Here is a 19,301-nt window from a genome sequence, read left to right as displayed (position 1 = left end):
CACAGCCCTTATCACTACAGCAAAATCCTCCTCCCTTCTGCAAGATCAAATGCTATTGCCAAAAAGAAGCAGGCTGTGACATCTCTTTGCCAGAAGAGACCACCTAATCAGGACAATTATATAGGGCAATTCCTCAGAAGAAGTGAGTTTCAAACGTAAAAAGGCCTCAGAGATCAAGCCCAGACATAACACTATTGTACGTGGGGATATGACCCTCCAAAAGGCTGGATCCCAAACCAGGAAGATTGCATGTCAGCGATCACACTTCTGCGTCAGAGACAGGGGCCCTCAGCTCCAGGGGCAAACTATGCGCATCAGATAGGCTTAGAAGATTTGAGATGTCTGCAGGCATAAATCAGGAGCTTCTCAGAGTCCATCAACATGTCTTTGCCTCATGTGCATCAGCAGGTGCGTGATGGGTGCATGGGGTGGAAGAGGCGGGGACAGAGTTAAGGATATTTTGTTGACTGACTGCATTTCCAGGTAACATTTGTATTCCTTGAAAGAACAACACTCTCTCTGAAGGCTCTTCCACTTAAGTAACTGAGACACCCTCCAACTGAACCATATTTTATGCCTTGAAGACGCACTTGCACTAAGTCTGTAAGGCACGCTGGAGTGAGAAAGGCTCTGGGAGCACAAGATGAAATTGTCATCTCCCTTTCAAACTCCTTTTCCAAGCCCCCACAAGTAATATCTTCCTCTCTGCATTCCAATTTCATAGCACGAGGAGGGATGGGAAGAGCTGACAGACTCAACTGCACTCCAGCTCCCTTGAGCCTTCCCTCTCAGAAGGCAGCATACCATACCTCTGACTGTCTTCAAGTGTCTCCATCACCTGGTCTCAATGTGCTTTTTGGGAAGCAAGGATTGTAAACCAACGGATCTGCTAACATGTGACCCTACAACAACACAGCTGCCATAGCAGACACCTGTCATTTCTGTTCTCCTGCATAGGTCATAAAATAAACTTTATAAGGAGTTTTCAGAGAGCAGGGCCATGCACATTTTGTTTCACTGCTTGCTCACAGAGGCAGCAAGGAAAGTCGCACTCAGGAACTAAAGCACAGCACCAGGCCCTCCCGTTTTTGGCCTGCCAGCTCAACAATCTCTCAAAACCACAGTCTCACTACCTGGTGCTCCAATTACCAGGGGAATAACAGTGTCAGTGAAAAGGCCTCCTCAGGAGCAAAGAACTGAACATGCAAATACCCAACTGTACCAATTCCCCCTTGCTACACTGTATTAAAAAGGAATTACTTTGTGGAAGTTCTATGGCCTGTTTTATACAGGAGGTCAGACTAGATGGTCACAACGGTCCCTTCTGACCTCGAAATCTAAACCAGTTGTGTGGGATTTTTCCCCACAGGACTACCCAGAAAGGCCACTCAAGGCCATGATTCCTTCAAACTGAGAACAGGCGAAGGAGGGGTGTGAAATTATCCCAAGTCCAAGCCGCTCAGCACTCTCGTTTCATTGAAGCCTTGGTCACTCACCATCTCTTTGTCACTGTTGGGCACGTTCTTTATAGTTTCCTGCTCTTAACAATCTCCTTCGGCCCGCTCCACATCCCTGCAGTCAGGCTACCTATCATCATACTGCGATATAGCCAAAAGAACTAGGCCCGGTACGCACGTTGAGAAGATGGTTCCTGTCCCAAAGAGCATACCGTCTGTACATAGTTATGATTTCTCTGCCCCAGACATACACTCAGGTCTTAGGAAAAGCGGTTTCAGTGACTGGAAAAAAAGCCAGCTCAGGTCCCACGTCCCAGAGCTGAAGTTGGCCCGAGACATTCAGTTCCTGCTGGATTTGTGCTCAATGAAGAGGACGTCCCCCTCCATTCCACGCAGGATTTAGTGTTCATCCAGCCCAGGGATCCGGAAGGAACAGGATTTGGAAATAACCAAACTGACCTCAGAGGCTCATCTAGCAACAAGGTTTAACTAAATTAAGCATCAGGCCTAGAAATCAAATTAAGCCCAAGATCCACGGCAACCTCTCCCACCTGGATCTCTGTGAGCTGTCAAGTGACCATCTGGCAGTGGGAGCTCCTCTGCAAACAAGCTCCACAGGCCTGTCAGTCTGAACAGAGACAGGAAGCTGGGGAGAGAACTGCAGGAGACACAGAGGCATTTCCACATTCATTAATTTTGCTATGCCCAGCAGACACCTCCAGCCTCCAACTCCCACTACAGTGTTTAGAGAAGCCATCAAAGAAGCCGTTCTCCAGGCCTCTGAAGGTTCAAAGCCACTTTCATTCCCTCTGACTGGGAAACTGGGGTGAATGGTAACACCCCAGCTAAAAATAAGCCTCCTGTAATCCAAGCAGCTTCAGCTCATCAGGTGCAGAATGAGCTGATCTACAGGGTCAATCACAAGGGTAGCAGATAACCTTAAACGGACCACACTGGGGAATGAACGAAGAGCCTCTGAGCAAAAAACTCCCTTTAGACAAACATTCAGGAAACCTTGGGCAAACCAGCAGACATAGCAACACACTCTGACTGAAAGCTGGGCTCATGCTGCGGGAAAACTGGCTCAGAGAAGCTGCAACTGAAAGAAATTGGATTTGTATCAGGGTGAGCTCAGCAAAAGCCAAAGGTGGCTTTTAGGGTTCATCTTAATAGTGAGGGGTGGCAAGCAAAGACAACAGGGTCCGGCCCACAGTGCTGCTCAGCTCCATCTGGATCCAACCAGCTGGAAGACTCCACAGCAACAGATACTAATACAGGGATTAAGCACATTATACAGCATCCATCGCTGTAGTATCTGGGCGTCAACTCTCCTTGCAACACTTGCGGATGAGAGAGAGGAGAAACTCACTGACATACCAGCTATCAAACAGGAATTGCCAGCCTGATGATGTCAAGCAGAAAAGAGCCCAGCTCCCAGTGGAATGCTGGGAAAAAGCAGAGACTATCCAGTTAGATGGAAGGAAAGATCTACCGGGCCAATGACAGTAGCTAACCCAGTGGTTACAATGAATCCTATGTACTTCAGCCTCTTATTTAGAAGCTTGTTAATGAGCTCTTTATGGAATCCCTGCAGTTCTAACCACATGTCACTGTTTTCCAGGCAGCCTGAAAACATGCGCTCTGTTCTCACCTACAGAGCCTGGGACCTCACAGAGGTTAAAGGGACAAACAAGGAAAACATCAAAGCAAGAGGTGCAAAGAGCCCCCCAGGGATGTGGAGGAATACTGCAACAAAGGCATCGGCGACTCCCACCACTGCCAGCATGTAGTGGGGCAGGCAGGGCTGAGAAGACCAGTGAGCCCCTAGTGTGCGCAGTCTAGCAGGCGGGACGAGGCCCTCCTTCCTTGGCCTTTGAAGGAGAGAAGCCCAGCCAGCCCCAACTCTTTCTTAACAGCAAGCAAAGCTCCTGCCAAAAAAATGCTGATGCTGTGGAATGTGCTGGGTTAGCAGAACAGCTAATTCCTGGAAAAGCATCAACTCGGCGGGAGAGCAAAGAGGGAGAAGGGGGATCTGAGCAATTCAACCTCCACACCTGGGGAACAAGGGAGTCACCACAAAACAATTCGCTCACCAGCACCCCCTCCTCCTGGCCTCTCAGCAACAGGCCCACCCTAGCACAGCCCCATCGCTCTCAGACCATACTCCTGGCCCAGCCAACTGTGCAGCCGCCTCGCAGGGCAGAACTGGTAAGGCACAAAACAAGGCAGGCACTTCCAATCAGGTACGAGTCCTGGGCAAACATCTGTTGGGAGGAGGGTGACCCTGGCCATTGCATAATACCCTCTTCCCTGCCCCAACCAACAGTGCAAGGGTACCCAGCCGGGAGGGGAGGGGGAGACCCAGGATGAAGGAGAAGGCACAATCTTTCTAGTCAGACTCTAGGTCGGAAGTAGCATCAGCCTCAGCCCACACGGCCTCCCACAAAGCAGTTGCCCAAGAGTTGAGGGGCTTGTACAGTAAGGGCAGTGGGTGAGGTTGGAAGCTCTACCCATATGCCTCTGAGGCCAGGATGAGGCTGACTCTACCTGGGGTGCGGGGCTGGACAGTGGCATGCAGTGCACCCACTGATGGGACCCCTCTGCTCCCTACAGTGAGCAGAAGCCAGAGCTGCTTCCTTATGTAGGAGCGACTACAAAGCTCCATTCTTGGGCCTCGATGGTTACTTCCTTTGAAGCAGCATCTAAAGGACACAGTCACGTTTCTCAGCCCTAGCACGAGAATTTCAAACTGGCTCTTTCCCAAACGCAGCACTTCAGATCAGCGGCTGTGTCCTGTCTATACCCTGCTTCCACTTCCAATGAAATGCCCTGTAGGACTGAGTGGCAGCTGTAGGGGGAGGGAGAATCCTGTGCCCCCTTCTCCACAGGCTCACAAAGTCTCCAGATGGCCTGTGGGACTATCAACAGCAACATCTCTCTTAATCAGGGCACTCTGGGCCCAGGCAGCCCCTGCAAAACCAACAGGAGAACCGAAAACAAGCACCAAATGACTCTCCTTTTATAGTAATGACAGAGCACTAGCCCACGACAAGGAGAGAAGGAACCACACAATGGATGTGTTCCTTTAAAAAACTGGGGCCACAGCAGCTATTGATACTGGCTTGAGAAACAACCGGATAATCATGGATCCTGCACTCTGCATCTCAGCATGCCTTTTGGGGGAAGGGAGGGCGAGCAGTTACACCAATTCCCTACTGACCTCAGATGCAGGGGAGGAGAGCGAGAGCCAGCTTGAGAAATATTTCCAAACACAGCTGGAACAATCATTGGGCAACAACTCTGCACCAGAGCCATGCAGGGAAGGGGGGGAGAGGGACAGAATCACACACCTAGTACAACATATCCACTGAATTACCAGATAATTGTCAGCAAACTGGAAAGAATTCGGGGAAAAGCAACAAAGACAGGGGCTAGGAGGATCAACTTGCAAAAGACATTCACAGAAATACGTCTTCAGTGGAAGGAAGCATGGAGAATAGGAACTGCCAGATCAGACCAGGCCAGGCCACTGGGCCAGCTAGCCTAGTCTCCTGTCTCCGACAGGATGTTTCAGAGGAAGGTGCAAGAAATTCCCAGAACGAATGCTGAATGGGACAGATCTTAAGTGCACTTTATACTATATAAATCCAGCCATTTCTCAGGCCCTGCATTAGAACAACACACCTCCTGGAGGGCAGCTTGGCTTCTCAACTGGGCCACCATACTGAGGATTATTTTCCAGGCAAACCAAAGTTTATTGCTTTTTGTGCTGCCCTCTGCGCTACCCCCCAGTGCCATGCAAGCACCGGATCCAGGGAAACACAACAGAATGGCAGGGGATATCGATTTTGGCAATTGGAAGAAAAATAAAAGAAAGATGCTCCGATCCCACATAGCAAGAAAGAGGATGTGCTGAGACTGAACAGGAGAGACCTGGAGAGGGAGCAGGTCACAGACCAAAACTAACATTGACTGGAGTCAAGTCAATCTCGCTACCAAAGGAAATGGCCTACTGCTCCAAGCAGCAGCTTAGCCAAACGTGTGGGCCAGGGAAAGTCCCAGCTGCTCCAGCCCTTCCGGCAGGCTGTTCTCAAAATTAAAGTCATGCTACTTTGGCTCCTCTGCTTTAAGGAAGCCCTGGTCCATTAAAGCTCCTCTTGGATCCGCATCACAACTGGCACTAATTGGTCCTCCTTTGGCAGTCTCCACGCAAGGATGCCAGGGCCCAATCCTGTAGTGGTCCCTCCAGGGCTGGGTGAAGACACAGTGGAAGGTGGTGAGACTTGCCCGGCTGCTACCCAAGCGGCAGCTATTATGTGAATAAACAACAGAACACTCAGTTTCGTAGCTGTGTTGAAAAGTGGTTAACCAGCAGCTAGGTTAAACCTTTTCCAACACCACTTCAGAGAGGTCCATTGCTGAGAATTATGGTCAGCAACAGGTCACAGCGGGACAGGAAGTGATCTGCAGGATAGGCAGGACTTTCGATACAGCTGAGAGTGAAGAAATCGAAGCATTAATATAGCATTTGCACAAAATGTCTCGCCCTGACCCCCCAATTAAGTTACTGGGAGCATTTTGTAACAATGCATTTGTGAGACTGGGAGATTCACCTTTCCCATGGGATTACACCGCAACACAGGCATGACTCCTCTGCTCATCTCAACCCAGATGCATGTGAACTCCACAGCTCACAAGCTGCAGGCAATTTCCCAATACTTAGTAGAGCCCAAGACACTGGCCACATGGAGGGTTGTGTCACCTGGGGCAACTAAAGGATTCAAAAGGGCCCATCTGTTCATTAAGACAGCTGAATTGGGTGACATACACACCTTCATTCCTGGTGGGGAGGAGGATGAAGGGGAGAAAGACATTCCAGATGCCAAACAAAATCCTATCAGCATTCCAAAATAATCCATCTTTTGGCTCCAGCTAACATGAGAAATCTTACCCAGGAGGGTCCCTTGGGGAGAAAGGTATATCTGAAAATGTAAGTCCCTCTACCATACTACAATGAGGGCATCTCCTGGCCTAGTCCGATTTCACCTGTGGAAGCTGGGAGATTGCTTTAGGAAGGTCTAAGCGACGCAAGGATGAGTCAGCTACCACAATGACTAATACCTTAATGACCTTCTCTGCACTCTCAACGCTTTGTCATCAAATTGGCAATTATACTGAACACCAAAGTCATGTTTTTTGGAAGATTTTACACATCATCCCCAACTATTTAATGACTGGCACTGTGCAATGAAAACAAAAGGGTAGACCAGCAGCTGCCCTGCAGGGTTGATCACGCATTAAGTACATGAGATACTCTCCTCCCAAATGGAATAAGAATCCCCAACAGTGAAAAGTTTGGTTTGGCCAAGTATGGATTACCCACAGAACTCCTGAGTCACAGATACAGCGACTTGCTACTAACCTCCTAGAAACTGAAAGCTATTCTGGGGGAGACAATGGGGTGTAGGTAGGAGAAAGAGGATATTGTTAAGAAAAGGGATAATACAGGCTATCAGTGAGAACTCTGTCAGGAAAAAAGCCTGCCTGGGGAAATAATTTTCCTAGAAAAGAGGTAGAAGTCCAACTGCTTCAGACATTTAAAACTAGACTGGGGCAAAATACCAGAAAAAGTGCATTAGAGAATAACATTGCCCTGGTTTCTGCAAGCCAGACTGGGTGCGCATCCACACTAAGAAAAAAGTGTTTTGCTAACACATTAGTAACTAATATGGTAAAGTTATGGACAAGGCAGTTGTAGTTTTAACGTATGTCAAGAGGCAGAGGTAAACAAACACCTTTTTTCCTAGTGAAGACTAGGCCTAGATGAGCCCACACCCACAGGTCTTTTTCACTGCTAGCTTCTATGCTCTCTCTTCAGTCCATTGTGCGCATGACAAAGCCTGAAGGGGTTGGATTTACAGCTCACACATCACACCGGGCCAGTTTAGGAAAGAATCCCATTAGAAATCCTAGCAAAGTCCTTAGGACACCCACATTAGTAACAACTCAGCAGAAGCCATGTCTGTACAATAAATCCCTCTGGAATTCATCACCATGAGGTTAGAATGAGACCTGGCCCTTGCTTAGCACATCCCAGCCAAGGATCTTAAAGCACTTTCCAAACACTCATCTCTAGTCCAATATAGTAGGCAAATATTACCCCAATGTTACAGAGGGGGACAATGCGGCACACAAAAGGAAAGCGTCTCGCCCAAAGTCAGTAAACTGGTGGCAATGCTGAGAACAAAATCCAGGTACCCGACTCCTAGACCTATGCTTTCAGCATAAACATCCTCTCCATTACAACCCAAGCCTGGGACACAGCTCCCAGAATGCGATCCTGTTTGACTGGCCCTTACAGACTTGTCTCTTAGGTAGACTAGTGTATATGGCAGCAGCTGCTGGGCATCGGGGAACAGAGAAACCCAAACACAGCCTGCATCATTCACACCCAGCAGTTCCCAGGGGCCACTGGGAGCTGGCAGCAAACAGGGCGGTCATCCAGCAAAGACGCTCCTCTCAGAACCGTGCCAGCAGATCCAGAAGTCAGCTGAGAGGGAAGACTTTTCCAGACAGAGCTACTGCGAGCTCTCTCCCAGCAGCTGCTGTCTATTGGGAAGCCAGCGTCCTTGCTCTGGGAGGCATGACACACTGACTGAACGCTGCTCCCACTGCCTCCCAGACTTGACCCTCAATGGGGCAGTCCTAGGGAATATTTTTCTCCCAACCTGAAAAATAACTGGCATAAAATCATATTTTTTCCAACTCCAAACAATACTTCCTGTACAACTGTGAGCCCAGCGACCCTGGGGACAGGAGCCCAGCCCCATCTCTGTGCCTGCCAAGGCCACCAGTGTGGCTTAGCTCCTAGCTGCGCTGGCCCACTGTAATCATCACAGTCACAATAGCACAAGGCTGGAGGGAGAGAAAAGCCAGACCAAGAGCCTCAGAGCAGCAGCAGGAAGGAAGGTCTGGAAGATGCCAATACGTCTCGTCTGTGAGTCACCGAAGGTCTTGTTTGCTTAGCTTGCGAGTCCTTTGAGGCAAGGATGGTGCGCACAGTACAGAGCACACTGGGGCACTCTATAAATAAGAATAATAACGGGGACCTCTCCTGTAGATATGGTCAGAGGGACTGGAAGGTTTTGCTATGGGCCAAAATAGCTCAGAGTGGCCCAACCCCCCAAAATCAGACCCAGCTCCTATTCCAGCTGTGCCGCTGTAAACCCGCTAGTGTAGCTGCTCTAACAGCCTCTCCCGTCAACTTAATGAATCCACCCCCAATGAGCGGTGGCAGATGTGTTGGTGGGAGAAGCTCCCACCAACATAGCACTATTCACACAGGCGCTTAGGTCGGTGTAACTGATGTTGCTCAGGGGGGGTGGCTTATTCACTCTTCTGAGTGAGGTAAGTGGTAGTGTAGACATAGCCAAAGCCTTGTCTAACTCCCCCCACCTCCAGGGCTGGGATCACACGATGTTACAGCCAGAACCTGCCCCCTCCCACAAACACCCCAGAAAACCACCAGCCAGATAGCAAAGGTCACACGAAAGCAGCCTCCAACGAACAAACAAGAGGGTGGGAGGGGAAAGAGGAGACAATCACTAGGAAACACCAAACAGGGTTCTGGCTGTCACCCCATCAGATAAGCCTCAACGCAGCCCAAACAGCATCCAGTGTGCACAGATGACAGGGCAACACTCAGGCAATGTCCCCATCAGCAGCTTCCATTGCATTCTACAAACCAAATTCGCCCAAGCCCAGCTGTACTACAGGGGCTTTCACAAAGCATCAGGTAAAAGCAATGCCCTGGGCCAGGACACTGCTGTGTTCTCGTGGATATTTACACAGGATGCAGGGGAGGTGAAGGCTTCGCAGGATCGAACCGATTCTCCCATTCCAGGAGCAACCCCTCCATAAACTGAAACATCCATCAGCTGCAGTGAAGGGTCTGTGTAGTCCTTCGCCACCATCCTCAACAGCTACACAGGGGGCACCCAGCTAACCTATGTCACAAAGAGCTTCAACAATGTATTCTGCATAGCTAAAGAGAAAGGGGTCTGGCCTGAATGCCTAGAAAGACGGCCTGGTTTTTGAGAAGAAAACGGAAGCCAAGCCCGTCTGTGAAGCAAGAGCTGCCTGGGAACCCCAGCTCACACAGAGGCTCCTCTTCACTCTCCCCTTCCCTCCTGGGCTGAGCAATACCAAGCCACGCTCTGCACAGCAGCTTCCACAGCTCAAACACGTGTGGTCCTGTCAGGCTCCTGGGGATCCACAGGCCTGAGCAGAAGCTGGTTTCTTAGCGTTTACACAGCAGGGCTCTAGCTGCCCTCGTGCATGGCATCAGTTCAACAACTGCCGAGGATGTGCCCTCCTCAGAGACAGAAATCAGCCATTCCTTTGGGAGGTGCACTGCAACAGGACAACATCACAGTCATTACAACAATATACGACGACAGTCACTGGTCGGGACGCTGCAATGGAGACGAATCACAGAGCTGCCTACCGAGATGAGCAGGTGGGGAATCCAACGGAAAACAAGTCATGTACATGGGAGCTAAGCTTGAGGTGAGTGACTGGCAGGGGCTCATATCCTGAGCCATGACCATTAGGTGCAAGATCTAGCGTCCTCTGCATCACCAACTCCAAGCCAGCCAACTCCCTCCTTTCCCAGGGCTTCTCAACAAGATTAATTCCCTCGCAGTTCTACTCGCCAAAATACCCCTGACAAAGGGGAAACAAACATTGCCCCAAGCAGTACCACCCAGAAACGTAGCTGAAATGCAGCCAATCTACAGATGGAGCGATGGGCCCTGTGTGGAATGGAGCTCAGCCAAGTTCAGAATGAAACGCTCAAAAATTTATTTTAAACCGAAACCAGAAGACCGAACAATGGCTGCCATACTGCTGTCATTAGCTCAGTAACAGGATAAGAGGCAAAAGTAAACCAGAAAACCAACAGTATCACATTCTCTGAGTGAACACTGGGGGAGGGCACTCACTGTCCTGACCACAGAAGCCAGAGATATACTCCCCCAAAGCCCCACGTTCCCTGGCAGGCTGCTACGTGCCTGATGGCTTTTTCCTTCACTCTGAGCACTAGACCTTCTGTCACTGAAAGCCACTAGCTGACCATGGGGCTCAGCCATGGACTAAAGCCAATTTAATGTTGAGCACTGAAGACACTCTTTCTGGCAGAGCCATACGTCATGGATCCACAGGATTGACGCTACGCCCCCAGCTTTGGAACACTCTCTTGGAGGAACCCTTCCATGCCAGATCCCCAAGGGGTCTCGCTCTTTCTTCACGGTAGGCCAGGAGGCCTCACCACCTCTTAGACTGACTGTCTGGGGCTGCAGCATTCCTGCTTCACACCATGAGCTCTGTTCACCAAGTGCAGCTAGACAGACTCCTGACAGAGACTTGCCTACCTTCAGGGATTTATGCACCTCACTGTAAATACTTGCTGACACTCAAACAGCATTGTCAAAACAGTGGGTTTATTAGTCAACTAAAACACAGCCTAGGAAGCCCTTAGGTGAGCATAGAGTACTGCAGGTTAAAGCACCGTCTGAGTCCATTCTGGTTAGCCCAGAGTCCAACCAAGCTGTCATGAACTCCATGTTCAGGCTCTGTCTCTCTCTCAGTCGGACTTCCAACAGCCAACTGTGATCTCCTCACCCCACACCTTCCCAGCTTTTTGTTTTCCAGCTGGGGAATTTTGCTCAGCATCCCTGAGAGGTGGGAAAATCCATCTCCCTCTGGGCATCAGTTGGTAGGTGTCAACGTCCCAGTGACTGGATTTGCCATCATCTTCTCAGATTTTCCACTGATACTGGCTCAGCCTCGGCCATTCCATTTTAAGGACCTATTCAGGCTCAGAGAGGTGACATTCATACCCATGTCTCTCTCTCAGCCTGCCCTGAAAGCAAACAGACCCCCTCAACTGGATAGGCAAGCAAAATAGCAGAGAAACTGAGGCACACAGGCTTCACAAAACTTTATAGAAAATTCCCACTTCACCATCCCATAACCAAATAGGACATTGTGATGGACAGTGTACAGCAAGTCAGGGAAACAAAGGTGCAGGGCCATGTTCACACAAAGGTAAATCCAGTGGAACACATTTCAGCAGATGGGCAGAGAACCATGCTTGAAACAGTGACATTAATAGTCAAGAGCAGGCAGCTAAGACAGAGACTAGGGGCGTGTCTACACTGACGGCGGCAAAGTCGCTGCCGTCAGATCGACTGAGTGGTCAGTGTAGACCCACTCAATCGATCAGGAAGTCGACGTACTAAAACCACCTCCTCAAGTGGTGCAGTGCAGTGAAGACACCGTGCAGAACAGAAGTATAGCAGTCGACGGGAGTTACACAAGCTACTCTGCGTAACTCCTGTCGAGTGACGCCGAATCGCTGGGTAAGTGTAGACCAAGCCTAAGGCTATGTTTGGTCATGGTCACAGACACAGTGTCAGACCAAACACGCTGGAACTCAACTAAGCTGCACCTAAAGATGGCTAGAGGACCCCAATTTCTTTGAGGTCCCAAAATTTGTTTCCCTTCGGCACCAGAACAAAACCAAAACCTTGTGAACTTTTTCAGGAATCAGAATTGTACTGAGAAGTCCGTGTTCTGCTCAAAAAAGCCAGATTCAATTCACCTCTCCCTCTCTCTGGTGAGAAGTGATCTGAAAGCCCTGGACCTAAAAATCCTGCCCGCTGAAATCAATAATGTCTATGAAAGGTTTTGGCTTTGACAAAGAATCATCTTTTGATACAAGTACATTTCACTGAAAAGGTTGCAAACAGCTTTAGCCGCAAACAACCCCAGTTGGTGTAGTGAAGGTTTATTGTTTGTGTAGCACAGACAGGGCCCGAAGGAAATTGGTCTGCAGCCCAGTTTGGATAGCTTGACTTTCAGAATACCACTTCTGGGCAAAGAAGCCAGGATACAAGTGCCATCAAACATGGTGGTTGCTAGCATGGTGCCAACCACAACACAGACAAGGCTGGACACCTCTGAAGTCTAATAGCTGGTTTTCAGCAGGAGGGAGCAGCAATGCAGGTACATACAATGTGATCCAGGGAGCAAGTGTCAGCAGCTAACCCTCTCCACATGTATCTCTTACATCCCTGCCCTGGTGCTCTTACTCTGCCTCCCACCTGCAACTTGGGAGCAGCCTCCTGCAGTAGCCATGACCAGGATCAACTCCAGTGTCTGTGTGCCATTCCCCACTGTGGAGAATGCTGTGGAAATTTGCCACCAGAAGAGCAGGGAAGGGTTGGCAGTCCACAGCCGAGTGCTCAGCAACCTACAAGGCAGGAAGTGCAGCCGTTCAGTGGGAGCATAGCCTAGCATTCAGACCACTGAGAAACATTTCAAATAACCATTAGCCCCAACTCAGGCAACTCCACCCCACCTGATCAGCAGGGGGACCTCTGTGCCCTCAGAGCTAAACACCAGAGGCTGCAATAGACAGGAGCACCGAGAACCCAACCTAGAGCTGAATACTGCCCTCCAAGGAACTCAAGCTTTCTGGTCAGCTTGACAAGGAGTAACCTGGTTGGGGGAGGGCCAGTCAATCTGCTGGGCATCAGCCAACCACATCACTTCTGTCCCAGGAGGCAAGTGCTTTTTCACAAGGATTTCTAGGCTGAGTCAGACTAATTGTGCACAACTGAACCGCACAGGGCCCCCAACACTGGAGGCATCCACAATTCAACTAAACTCACCTGTCTTGTCTCCCCAGCCCTTCCTGTCTTTGCAGCAGACAATTGAGGGACATTCGGGGAATGAGTGACACGTCTCAACTAGGGAATCTAACTGCTTAGGAAAAACTCAAGCATAGATTTGTGCTCATCCACTGAACACCACAGGGACAGCACATGCTCTACCCTCGGTATGAGTAAGTTTACACAATTACCAGGTCACTGGCTGAAGGACGAGGAAAGGTGAAGGCCAGCTCAGAAGCTGGACAGGTACTGCCACTTGGGCAGACTTACCCCACAGGAAATAAGTAAGCAAACAAATCACACAAGGCTTGCAAGCTTTGTAAGCTCACTTACTTTGTTAACAGATTCTCTCTCCACCCTCTCCCTGCATGCAATCTAGTCTGAGTGACAGCAACATCTATCACCAGGACCACGGCACAGCCAAGAGCCTTCTGCAAACAGGAAAGTTACCCATACTAAGAAAACATCATCTCAGGCTCCAAAGGTCTGGCATACTATGAGGCAGCTCACCACTTCTTAGGGATTGACACTGCTTATTAAGTTCAGGATCCATTCCTCGTCTCCAAAAATTCTCAACCAAAAAGACAGTCTCCTGGCACCGATTTAAAAAAGATCTTACAATAAAAATAAATCAATCAGCCTCTCAGCAGACATCAACACAGTTCCCCATGCACATGTGTGTGAGATGAGGTCGCCAAATACCAGCAGCATCTGACCCACGAGCTGGGAATTCCAGAAGGGCCTGCTTTGTTCTGTCTCCAGAAAGTTCTCCTAATCTCAGCCTTGAACCCACCTCTGGAGAGCTGAGTGATAATTAAACAGGCCTGGATTAGTTATCAGGCTGGTGATTAGCTGGATACCAATTTTTGCTTGCCAGCTGAGACCTGGAAATCACTCACCACTGTTCAGAGGTTAAAATTGGAACCAACTCCTGAATACAAGTGGGGGAAGCAAAAATTAGTGGGAAAAGCAGCAGAAGCATCCCATCATCCTACCCCAAATCACTCGTGTCCATTAAGTGATGCAGCACAAGGGGGAATGGGGGCTGGTTTGCCAAAGAAGGAGAGATCCAGAGACTGCAATGGAAGAGTTGACTGAGCACAGGGAGACAAGCAAAACAATCAATTGCTCAGACCAACCACTTCCTTAAGCACAAGGGGAGTTATGAGAAAAAAGAAAGAGTAAGGGGGAATATTAAAAACTTTCAGGCAGCCAAGGGATTTAGGGAGAGAAGAGAAGAGGGAGACCTTTGAGCCATTTGATAAAAAGCTTGCCTACACACAAATTTAATGAATTTAAAAAAGCAGCCACACACACAGTTGCCCCAGTTTAACTAAACTGTCTTAAAAAAAACCCCACACCTTTAGTTTAACTGCTTCAACTTTGTGTGTAGCACAGACTGCAACCAAGATTTGCATTTGTGATGCACAAGGCAAGACACCATTTCACAAAGATGGCTTGGGGAAGTCCTGTCACACACTACTGAGGTCCATATCCTTACTGAATAAACCTACAAGCTACAATGGGGCTTCAAGAGGTGTGTTGTTTGTCATGTCCTTACATGGATACCCTGATTTCGTAAAGGTTTGTTTTTTGGTTTTAATTACTGTAGCACATAGATGTATCAACCAAGATCACAGCCCGTTGTATTAAGCACTGCACAGACACACACACAAGTAAGCGAGTCCCTGCCCTGAGGATCTTACACTCTCAAGAGACAAGACGAACGAAGAGTGGGAGAAAAGTGTTATAATCGCTGATTTACAGATGAGGAACTGAGGCACCGAGAGATTAAGTGATTTACACAAGGGAGACTCCAGAGCACGGTTAGCGGACTATATCGCCGCTCTCAACAACCAGATTCAGATATGGTTCTATTTCCATTTGTTGCTGTCCCATCTCAGTCCAGTAACATACTCCTGCTCCCTGGGCAGGTAATGAACACATTTCCCCATGAGGATTAGCTCAGGAAATGTTGCGACTTCTCTGCTTAACTCTCCCCTCTTCCAAATTTGCAATATTAATTATTCTTGGGTTTCTTTCCTCCCCACCGAAGATACCGTTTTGGGATTCACTTGTTCCAAGGCTGGGTACCCTGCACTTTGACTAGCATTAACTTCTGATCAGACCTGCAGCCCCACACCCACATTTCCCTAAATACTGAAACAGCCTCACTGCAATCCTGATACTCAAAGCAAACAGATGTTAACAAGATAAATAGCACAAAGGAAAATCCCACACATTAAGGCCTGATCTACACTTAAAACGTTAGACCGGCATAGCTAAAGCGAACTTTTCACACCCCATAGCACTGTAGCTATCCCAGTGTAGGCGTGACTAGGCCAATGGAAGAATTCTTCCATCAACCTACTACTATCGCTCAGAAAGGTGGATTATCTACAATGACAGAAAACCCCTTCATCGCCATAATAAAGGTCTACACTACCACGCTGCAATGGCATAGTTGAAGCACCATAGCTGTGCTGCTGTAGTGCCGGTAGCAAAGACGTGGCCCAAGCCAGCGACTGCACTGCTGCCTTGGGATGTGGAGAGTTGAAGGGAGTTCCCAAGGGAGTGACATGCCAGAGCTGTCCTGCCCGGAGAAAGGGGGGAAGAAACAGGGAATTGATCGGGTCTGGTCTAAGGACAGAGGAGGGAAAGGGAAATTGTCAGACCTGCATTAGCAGGTAAATCCTGCTCTGACTGACTCTGCAGGAGGGTGAAATGTAATCCATCCCTGACAGATGACTTGCAGAGAACTCAGCCTCATTCCCCGGGATTTTTGCCTCCTAAGATCTGGGGCCAAGGCCTGCCCCATTTGGCAGCTTCCCCTTTCTCTCTTCCCAATTGCCACTGAACCTTCAGGCTCCAACTGCCTCAGAAAGGGTTTGTCACCCCAGAGAAGTTTCTAGAAGTTCTCCCACTGACAGAACCAGTCTGACTCAGGGGACTCACTCCACAGAAGCCATGTTCCTCCTTGCAGGTGCAGGGGAAAGGGGCAGATTGTCTGGCAAAGGGTATTAACTGCACATGAATACCACCTGTTTCTGTGTGAATCCCACAAAGGTTCTTTTCAATCACTCACATGGCACTGTAAATGTCCATGCCCTTCTACAAACCATTATGATCTCTCCTCCCCATCCATCTTACTACGATAGAGATACAAGACCCCATTAGGTTCCAGCTAGCCCATCTCCCCATGGGCCAATGGAAAATTATTCCCTTCTGTACACTGTTTACAAGTTACCAAAACATCTCAAGTGATAGGGCTCCCCCCACCTCTTCCTTGGAGACTTTTCCACAGCTGGATCAGTCATACAGTCTTCCTCCAGCCTTCAGATCATTCTCCTTGCACTTCTCTGTATGAGCAGGTGGCCAGAACTACATGCAACACTCCAGATGGGCTCTTCCCAGAGTCAGACAGAGAGACTCTCCCCTCCATGCTCCAGAACATGAGGCCTCTGCATCTGCAGCCCCAATTAGATGATTTATTTTGCAGCATAGAAGTGCATGGCACTAAGACAAAACCACACTGACCAGTTTTTTGCCCCATCACACTGCAAACTCCTGTCTGATTTGCAGCACCCCTCAATCTCTCTCATCCACTCCTATGCCCCAGATTTCTTCCACCCAAAGAGAATCTAGATTTAGGGTTATTCCCCCCCCCCCCCCCCATTGAATGAGCTGCATTTGTCCAAGCTGAATCTTATTTTATTATTTTCAGCCTATTTCTAGTCTCACTGGGTCTCTCTGTATCATTTCTCTGTCCTCACTGGTATCTGCAGCGCCTCCTAGATTTGCTTCATCGGCAAATTTCACTAATCTGCCATATGCCTCCTCTTCTGAATCATTACTGAAGCTATGAAATAAGACTAGACCTAACATAGGTTTTTGCAGCTTCCACCAGACCCCTTGTCACCACTTGAGACATTGGTATTTATTATTACACTTTGTCCATGATCATGCAGACACTTTTCCACCCACATGATAGTGCTGCATTCAAGACACTTTGAATTCATTTTGACAGCAACATTTCAAAGGATCCCAATGCATTTATTTATAAACAATATGCATAGAAAATGTATTTCACCCACCGCTGAAGGGCAGGTAGCCGCTGTTGAGCAGTACCCAACAACGGGATACAACAATTTAGCCACAGAATATGTAGTGCAGACAACTGAAATTCCAGAGGGAACATAGGGAAGGAAAATGTACTTAATTCATTTTTGGAATTTGGACAGAAGGTAAATAAATACCAATTCATTTGGGAACTGCCAGGAATTTTTCACAACCAGGAATAGTCTCAACATCGGTTCTAAATCTAATCTAAAAGCTATCATCTCCAGACCTAACACCAGACTGGAGCATTTGGGTCAAAACTGACTCAGAGGGGAAAGCACAGCCCCAAATGATTCACAGGCAATCTGAAAGCCTTCCATCCAAGCAGTAACCAGGCCCAAGGCTGTTTAATTGATGAGATCCAACAAAGTCACAACCTGAAGCAGTCTTTGGCTGTAGTAGGAAGGATCTACCAGGGATAGGAAACTACAGGCCACTCGCAACCCTCCAGGTCTCCCCCTAAGTTCTAAACTATGAATCCTGTGAGAGGAAAAAAAAACCCAAGCCAGATGGGTCCTGCAACCCCTTCCCAAGCAGGTGCTGTGCAGGAGAAGAGGGACACAGTTCCCAGGACAGAAATCTAGAGGCAGGAAAGCCTGGAGAAGAGTGAGATGTAGGGAGAAGATCCTGAAAATATGACTGAATGGGGGGAAGGGATGGGAAGATTCTGGGGAGAGGAAAGGATCAGAGGCTGCATAGGAAAACCAGGAGCATGTCTACATGGCTGGTGGCTCCACAGAGAGAAGACTGTATGGAAGTGGGGAGCATTCAGAAGAACTAGTCTATGGAGCCCCCAGATGAGAGAGGATTTGGGTCCAAATCCCCCAACCCTCTAACCCAGCTGCAGACATCTGGGGGGGCCGAGGATCATCCCCTGGGAATGGGTTTTGGTGATGAAATGCTCTTCTGACATGAGATTTTGAGCGGCCCTGAGGATTTCGCTCAGGGAGAGAGCTGGGATACCCCCCAGATGCGATGGGGGGGCGGGGTGTTCCCCACCCCAGAGCCAGCAGTGAGGAGAGGCGGGGAGGGGAAGCGTTTCCTCCACATACACCCCAGGGATGGGGACGGGGATGGGGATGGAGCTGGAGGTGTCAGCCCCCCCACCCCCGCGGGCCTGCCCCCCGCACTCACCCGAAGTCGTCGTCCATCGACTTGAAGTAGAACTTGTAGTTGGGCCGGTTGAGGAGCCCCTTGAAGTCGCCCAGGGTGACCCGCTCGGCCGGGATCGGCAGCTTCACCAGGTAGGGCGTCTCCTGCTCGTCCAGGTGGTAGATGATTTTCGTCTCGGCGGCCGCCATGGCGCCCCCCCCGGCCCCGGGCCCGCGACCAGGCCTTACACCCGCCCGGGCCCCGAGCGCCCCTTTCCCCCCCGGCCCGGCGCGGCCCGGCGCCCCCTCGGCCCCGGCGCGAGCCCCCCCAAACACCGCGGCCCGAGCCCGGCCTCTCGCGGGCTGGGTCCCCCCCGAGTCGCCCTTGTTCTCCGGGTCCCAGCGCCGCCCGGCTCACGGCGCAAACTCCGGCGGCTCCGGCTCCGCCCCCGCCGGCCGCTGCGGGTCCCAGGGGCTTCGCTGGGCAGCGAGAGCGCGGCCTGGCCCGGCCCGGCCTAGCCCGACTCCTCTACCCGGCCCGGCCCCGCGCACAGACCCCCCTACAGCCAGCAGGACTCCTCCAGCACAGCCCCCAGCTTCCCACCCCCCAGGCCTGGCTTCCCCACAGCCCCCTCCTAGGCCCCCCAGCCCAGCTCAGGGGCCAGCCCCTGCCAAGGCCCCCCCAGCCCCGGGCCTCGCTCACTGCACATTGACAAGCGCATAGCTGCACCCCAGACTGGCTAAAGGGGCCCCGAGAACGTGTGCAGCGTCCAGGCTTTGTGCCATGCTTGGGGGCGGCTGGCTGCCTGCATTCGTCCTCCTCACAACAGCTGCACCCCCCTGTGCTATTTAGGTGTGGGCTAAATCTGTAAAACCCCCAGGCAGGAGCGTTGCTGGGG

General features: G+C 50.1%; 1 protein-coding gene across 3 annotated transcripts in view; it reads right to left on the bottom strand.

Annotated features, from left to right (window-relative positions):
* Positions 1 to 18,651, bottom strand: part of DVL3 (dishevelled segment polarity protein 3) — a 40,496-nt gene extending 21,845 nt beyond the window's left edge. For 2 of the 3 annotated variants that reach the window (XM_067536456.1, XM_067536457.1), the window contains exon 1: positions 18,446 to 18,651. In XM_067536456.1, coding sequence (XP_067392557.1) covers positions 18,446 to 18,612 — 167 coding nt within the window. In that variant the 5' untranslated portion in view covers positions 18,613 to 18,651. Of the gene's footprint in view, positions 1 to 16,147; positions 16,175 to 18,445 lie in introns of those variants that run through there. The other variant, XM_067536458.1, reaches the window with a different exon arrangement.
* Between the last annotated feature and the right edge of the window lie 650 nt (positions 18,652 to 19,301).

Source organism: Emydura macquarii, unplaced genomic scaffold (assembly GCF_026122565.2).
Source record: "Emydura macquarii macquarii isolate MOO-44397 ecotype Brisbane River unplaced genomic scaffold, CSIRO-AGI_Emac_v2 contig_3603, whole genome shotgun sequence".
In the NCBI taxonomy this organism is placed as follows: Eukaryota; Metazoa; Chordata; order Testudines; family Chelidae; genus Emydura; species Emydura macquarii.
Note: the sequence above shows the minus strand (reverse complement) of the source record. Positions and strands in the feature narration are given on the sequence as shown.